Genomic DNA, 7,614 nt, shown 5'->3' with positions numbered 1-7,614 from the left:
CGGTTCAGGCTGTGCGTTACAGTAATTTGTACCACAGTAAAAAATTTTAGGCAATGAGAAATCCTTATCAGGGTAAAAATCCCTGAAATGAATACCTAATTACATTTTTGCTTTAACAATCAATGTTTTTTTTATTCCTGGGAAATATGTTTTCAAGCCATCTCCACTCCAATTTGTATTCAGTTTACTGCAGTGATTAATTAAACTGATCATAAACAACACTTTTACACCTGGCCCATAGTTCCGCATCTAAAAAATCGGAATCTTGACAATAGAAATGATGAGGGTCAGGAAGAGCAATATCCTATGAACTACCCTGAGGCAGTCATGCACGTGGCCTGTCCATTTTAGCCCTGAAGGTGCTACAAAATCACTTCACTGCGGTACAGTGTGACACAAGCATGCTGCTGCTATTCCAGAGAATTTTACTGAGAAAACTTGACATTTTATTTTATGACGATGTTCTTTTTTTCCACAAGTAAATGCACATTTGATCCTTTTTTAGGTGAAAGTTTTGTTTAAACTTATTCTGTTCTGCTACAAGTAATATATAAAAATAATATAATATTTAACACATAATTCTATAAATATATTCTATTTTATACTCTGTATCATGAAGATCTGGACTTTTTCTGGACTTATTCATATCAATAGCCATAACACATAAAGAAAATCTTTTCAATATGTAGACCCTCTACTTTCTTGTGTCCAACAAAATAACAAATATAGTATGGAAATTAACAGTAGGAATCGCTTATGGTGGTTCCTTACCTTAATATTTATTGCTGTACTGTCTGTTACCTTAATAATCCAGTCATCCAGTTAATCATTCATGTCCAGTTACATCCTCATCGTGTGTGATATCTCCGTATGAAAGAGCTAGAGGCAGAATAGGCAAAGTTTCATTGAGGCCAGGCATATATTCTGTGAATAATGCAGTAATACCCTCTCTGTAATCACTCTGTGCTCAGTGTGCCAGTATCCTGACAGTAACCGGCTCACTGCTCTGGGACTCCTAGAGTAAAACCCCCTTTTGTCAGTGGATTGGGAGGGTGATTATTCTGACAGGCTTGATTCCTGTATTCCTGTCAAACATTTTATGCGTGTCTTTATCAGCCATTAGCTCACAGACGTAGTGTAAAAAGTCACTGGAAAAATAAACAAGACTGTCTTCAGTTAAATTATATTATACTAATATAACAATTGCTTGAGCTCTAACTTTAATACAACTATCATGGGCAGATGGCAGAGGAAAATCCTTTGAGAAAATATGCAGGTCTAAACTGGATTTCTATCAGTATCCTCAAGCTAAAAAAATTCTCTTTTAGGAACTGAAGCCCTGTCTCACCTCAAACATATAGCCTTTAAATGTAATTTTACAAACAGAAGGCATTACATTGCTAGTGAAAGGTTTCATATTTTATAGTATTTCTATACAATATGGATGAGTTGGATCAGTGGAGAAAAAACTTTGTCTAGCATATCTATCATGTCATTAAATCTATTGACTTACGTTGAAATGCTTGAAATTAATTTTGTAGATAAATTGTACCTCTACAATATATATGTATTATATATATATATATATATATATATATATATATATATATATATATATATATATATATAATACATATATATTGTAGAGGTACAAGAAAACTTGTTTTCTCAGTATATATATATATATATATGCATATATACAGTATACAGTATATATATACAGTATATATATATATATATATATATATATATATATATAATATTACATATTTTTATATTTATATAATTATATTTTATTTTATATTATATTATTTAATACATATATATATTTTTTTTTTTTCAATGGATGGGTTGGACCAGTGCAGGAAAAACTATTACAGCTTCCCAGAATGCACCCCATTAAGCAGGTCCAGAATGAACAGGATTGGAATCTAGGTTGTCGACTTTGAAGAACATAAAATATAAGATCATTTGGGAATTGTTTGGTCACTATACCATTCCATTACTTCAGTTTGTATATTGCAGAAATAATAATTAAAAAATTAGGGTAGGTGTAGGTAGAGTAGGTGTGTTGGAACTTTTTATCACATCTACTTTACCTGAATGTTTCCTTGAACTACATAGTTCAGAAAAGGGTCACATCACATACCCTATTCCCAACCTTGTCATCTGATAAATCTCAGTTCTTTGAAAAATGTGGAAACGATCAAACCCTCTTGATGGTACAGTGAGTGAAATACCTCTCCACTTGACAAGCTACAAAAAATGTGACAGGGCAACGAGGCACTCAAAATGACTTACAGGGAGGAGGAGTCGGAGAACATCAGTGGAGAACCACAGCAGATACAGCAACAGACGTCAATAAATTATTATTGATACTAATGGTAGGATAAATTTAATTAGTCCGCCTCTGAAAGTCAAATATGTTTCCTCTAATGTAAAAATCATAAATCTGTTTAAAAATGCTTGCTTTACTGTTGTAATTACAACTAAGCTATGCCTCAGATGTAAAAGCTCAGATCACATTACACGTTTTATGACAATGTGATGTCATCATGAGCCATATTTTTAAACAGCACTTAAGATGTCACTTGCAGCACCAAGTCATAAGGGGAAAGTTGACACTTTATGCAAGAGATATATGAAGCATGTCTGCTATATTTACATCCTCAATATTTTAAAGTGGCTGTTCTACACAAAATGTTTGAGTCAAAGGTGAAAAGTTTGACTCTGAAACAGTGCATCTGAAACAGTGCATTAAACATTGTATTATGCCAGGATTTCCCAAATTAGGCTTCAAGTGTAACGGTCATCAGCTGGAGTGCCCTTGAGAGCCACCTGAGGGCACTCCACATCAGACTATCATTATTCACTCACAACTACATTTCCCATAATTCACTGCCCGGACTCATCATCTATGATTATCACATTCACCTGTGTCTCATTATATTGTTTAGTTCACCCCATATAAGCCTGGTTCACCTCATAATTCCCTGCAAAGTCTTGTACGTTATTCCACTGTATTTCTGAGCGTGTCCTTTGTTCCTGGTTCTTGATCTCTGCCTGTGTCCTGGTTTTTCCCGTTCCTGCCTCACCCTCTGGATTTGTCTGTTTAATTGGATTGCCTGTCTGTGTATGACCTTTGCCTGGATTCTGATTATGATTTTGATTTACTTTAATAAACTGCATTTGGATCCTCAACCTTCGTGTCTCGGAGCAGTTCGTAACATCAGGAAGGAACTGCAGGTGATCCATATTACATATAATCAGTTGCTATCCAGAACTGACAGTAATTTACAGATTTCCACCAAATATGATGTGATATGCCCATTTTTGCGGTTTCTGTTGACATTATGACAAATAATTTCTCTACAAATTGTTTCTGGTTGGAAAGTTTATCAAGTTGGTTTCCTCTCTACTGCTCCACTTTAAATCCCATTTTTCTTTTTCTTTTTTCTTTTTTTTTTCATTAAAAAAAAAAAAAAATGATTTTAGTACTTTTATGAAGTCACCAAATTGAAGTAAATTCCAAATCTGCTGCCCGGGGCGCATCAAATGGTCATGACAAGGAAAAACTGATGTTTTAATCATTCTGTGCCTTTAAGCATTTGCACAAGAACCAACTGCAGAATGAGCTTTGACTTCACTTGTGAACTTTAAGTGTTCAGTATGGCCAAAATATGTGCTTGTTGTTAACCTTTCGTTGGATAAATTGCTGGAATTAGAAAAAGCATCTGCTAAACGAATAGATGCAAATGTAAAGTTCTGCAGAGATTTGCTGTTGCATGGCACTAAAAGACAGTTTAACGGCCCTGGGAACTTGCATGCATTACCACAGGGTATGAAGGTTTTCTCGAACCAATTGTGCTTGGGTGATTTGTTAAACATGTCAGATGATATGGAGAAACCTTCCTGAGGCAGTGAGCACATCCGTGGAGCAGATAGATCTGATGCTGCAGGAAATGACTTAGTGCAAACCCTTAAACGCTTCGATGAATCAGAAAAGGCTGTTTTAGAAGAAAAATACAGTATGAAGTTGTGTTATCTTAATTAAGGGCAAATGTCAAGGTGATGTCAACTTAATGGCATGTGGCAGTAATGTGGGTTACTTTTAATCTACAAGGTCATGAACTTCAGATAGGTTTGCCAACACAATAATGGCAATTTGTAACACTTTTGGCAAATTGGTGGTAAATAACTATGAATCTGTACAAACTCATCCGTAGCCTACATTTTAGAATTTGTTTACACCCGTCACAGGTAGGCCTATATTGCGCGTGGACCTTCACGTTCTTTGTTTGTATGATTCACATAACGAATTAAAAAAAAGAAAAAGAAAAAAGAATTGGCACCTCGTAAAATAGTTACTTTTCCTTGGGTGTGTTGTGTTCACATTTGTAGGTCGGTTCGTTTGGTCCGAAAAAATAAAGTCATGATCCAATCGTTCACATCGCATTTTTAACACCGGACCAGATACCGAACCTAAAGACACATATGTTCACAACCAGGGGTGCGTTTCCCATAACTTTTTTTTCTGGCTAGATACTGCCACACTCCTGTGCAAGTGGTACAAACAGCACTTTGTCAGAACTTGCAACAATATGGCAGCTGCTTGACCTCGGGCAACTCCTCACCACACCATCGAGCGCTAGGCAGGCCACCTATTGCTCATCATATTAAATACTACAACATGCAGAATGCATCTTTTACCCTAATGCCTCTTATCCTGATGAAGATGGGTTGTCCTGTCAAAAAAAGGGGAGTTACTCAACATGACAGCTATATTGAAGTGACTGCTTGAGGTATTTGGCTCATTCGCCCCCTCCTGACACGTTGTCATATGATTGATGAATTTTGTAATGGTACAAGTTTTTTTCCATAGAAATATTAACCTCCCTCGCATAATTAAAGAGGAAAATTCCAAAATTCTGGTTTTAGTTTCCAAAGAGTGTCAGTTTCCTCTGCTCACTGGTCTGGAGTAAAATATGAAATATAAGTATACATAGTAAATAGTAAAAATAAGACCATAGTCTTATTATATTATAGTCTTATATTACAAATAATGTTAGCTAACTAAAAATGGTCATAATCAAAATTCATAAAATTAAACCAAGACCAGATCAAATCCAGATACTTTTTAATTTATTTATAAAAAGTAAGATGCTGCTAAACTTTGTTTTCTCACTTCTTGTATTTTAGGTCTTATGTTGTAAAAGCATAACGATAAAAATGAACAAAATGTCATTTGTCTATTTGAAAAAAAAAAGTGTATTTCATTTTTACAATCTATGATTCCAACTCATGGAATTCATGTTTAGTTTTTCACTTCATTGCCATCTAGTGGTAGAATAAAAACAAGTTTATTGAACCCAGTCTTGTATATATATATATATATATATATATATATATATATATATATATATATAAAAAGCCCCAAAATGAATAATCTTGGTGTCCACTTTTAGGAAATGCTGGGAGACAAGCATTGAATAAAATAACCCGAAAAGAATAATTCATTATTATTTTTTAATGTGGAATAACAAACATGTCTGTAGACCAGCCTCACATATCCCCTCATTCATCAAGTGCTGACCAGTCTTCACCAGTATATTCCTTGCAATGTGCATAGTAATTCATCTTGAAGTAAGAGTTTACCCAAAAATAAAAATTCTATCATTTACTCACCCTCACATTGAGTTTCTTTCTCTTGCTAAACACAAAAGAAGATATTTTGAAGAATGTCGGAAACCAATCAGTTGTGGGACACCATTGATATCCATAGTATTATTTTTCCATGCTATGTAAGTCAATGGGGTCCATCAGCTGATTGGTTACAAACATTCAAGTAAATGATGACAGAATTATCATTTTTGGATGAACCATCCCTTTATTATAGGCTACTCATCTTGCAGTTATAGGATACATAAAACGGTTTAAATAAACAATACGGTACCATACCACTCCTGTTTACCCAATTCAGTTAGAAAAACAAAAAATTACTTGATTACTTACATGACTGATCAGTCAAGCCTTCTTTTTATTTGAGTATAATCAATGTGAATTTAAACATGAAATTCTTATTTAGAAATAACTACATTAATACATGCTTTTGGTACATTTATTTTTGAACTATGCTCAGCTCACTTTAAATGCAAATATACTTTATATAAGTATACTTTACATCTGTCTCATTGTAACTAACATAAGTGGCTAAATTAAGACAAATCCATTCATCTAGTCATGCTTTGCTTCATGATGAAAAAAGCAATGTAAAAATGGTACAAACTTTTATTTTACTTACCTAATATTTAGTTGTAAATAACTTCCAGAATTATTTTGTCAACGTACAGCTGTAGAAGTCTTCATTAATTAAATAATGTGAACAAAAGTTTTATATAAGTTTTATTTCAAGTAACAAAAACTGGACAAACAGTAAATATCCAATTATACAAAAACTGTAAAATGAAAATAAAAGTGCTGTTTAACCGCTTAATGACACCTCAAACGGGTAATACTGGGGATAGTCATGAAGGACTTTCAGGCTTTCGTTGTACAGCTCCAGATCTGCAAAGCAAGAGGAAATCTTTTACATCCAAGTGCAAATGACACTGACAATAAATCTATCATAATCAATATAACAAATTATACCGAAAGAGACTTTGTCCTCACGATACTGGGTATGTGAAACAGCCATGATTGTTCCTTTGTTGGACACCATTCCAATAACCTCTACAATCCCACTCAGCTCTTCATCCAGCTAAACAGGACGGGGGGAAATATGACCTTTTTAATAAATACCAACATCATACTCAGAGGTGCATCATATGCTGCTGAACTGATCACTCACAGGATCATTGAGCTCCACTGATGCAGTCTTTCCTTCTCCATCTGAAAGAGTAAGAACCTTTCCTGATGGATGGACCTGTCAATACACAACCATACTGTCATGTTCACACGCTAGACAGAGCTCACACTCTTCCAATAGGTTTTTATTTTGCAATGCGTGGAAAAATTCGCCCTAATAAGCTCGTCTTGCAGTTAATATGATACTGAAAACTACTCGAATACACTACATCGTATCATAACACTTTTACCATGCATCATTCGCGCTTGATTTTCATTACAGCTAACGTTAGATGGCTCATTGCGGAATAAATAAATGATAAAATGTTCATTATTCAGGATATGAATGTAAGTGAATAATAGGTCAATACCGACCGTTTCCAAGCGTCCAATGAAGCAGACTGGTCGATTGATGTATTGAGACAACATCGACGTATTTATTCTGGGCTTCGGAGACTCATAAACGCCTGACATTGCGGATGTTCACGGCAAACCACACAAGAAATAAAACCCAAAATGACTTCAGTCGAGTCAAACAGAACCGCGGGAAAACTCGGATCAAGTGACGTATTTTTTTTTTTTTCCGGATGACCACGTTTCCGGTGCGTCAGAGAAAAACGCTCGAAACAAATAGCCTGTTAACTATAGTTCCTAGTTGTGGTAAGTCCGAATCATTTCCGCTCATTCTTTTGATCATTATTATTATTTATTTATTTTTAATGTATTGCAAACATGACAATAACCATTTACATATCAAAATGCAGTATAACA

General features: G+C 34.6%; 1 protein-coding gene across 1 annotated transcript; it reads right to left on the bottom strand.

Moving 5' to 3' along the window:
* Positions 1-5,506: 5,506 nt before the first annotated feature.
* On the bottom strand, positions 5,507-7,516 carry rpa3 (replication protein A3). The gene is made up of 4 exons (XM_081376358.1): positions 7,219-7,516; positions 6,848-6,922; positions 6,649-6,757; positions 5,507-6,564 (listed from the first exon to the last, which is right to left on the bottom strand). The coding sequence occupies exons 1-4, from the start codon at positions 7,315-7,317 to the stop codon at positions 6,482-6,484; spliced, it is 366 nt and encodes a 121-aa protein (XP_081232484.1). The 5' UTR covers positions 7,318-7,516; the 3' UTR covers positions 5,507-6,481.
* Between the last annotated feature and the right edge of the window lie 98 nt (positions 7,517-7,614).

Source organism: Scardinius erythrophthalmus, assembly GCF_964197995.2.
Source record: "Scardinius erythrophthalmus genome assembly, chromosome: 10".
Classification (NCBI taxonomy): domain Eukaryota; kingdom Metazoa; phylum Chordata; class Actinopteri; order Cypriniformes; family Leuciscidae; genus Scardinius; species Scardinius erythrophthalmus.
This window is presented reverse-complemented; position numbering and strand designations above follow the sequence as displayed.

What these genes read in the sequence shown, in the direction of transcription:
- rpa3 (XM_081376358.1), bottom strand. Translation starts at nt 7,317, where the DNA reads ATGTCAGGCGTTTATGAGTCTCCGAAGCCCAGAATAAATACGTCGATG. An exon ending in CAGTGGAGCTCAATGATCCT is followed by an intron (nt 6,758 to 6,847) that starts GTGAGTGATCAG and finishes CGTCCTGTTTAG; the next exon opens with CTGGATGAAGAGCTGAGTGG. An exon ending in TGAGGACAAAGTCTCTTTCG is followed by an intron (nt 6,565 to 6,648) that starts GTATAATTTGTT and finishes CTTGCTTTGCAG; the next exon opens with ATCTGGAGCTGTACAACGAA.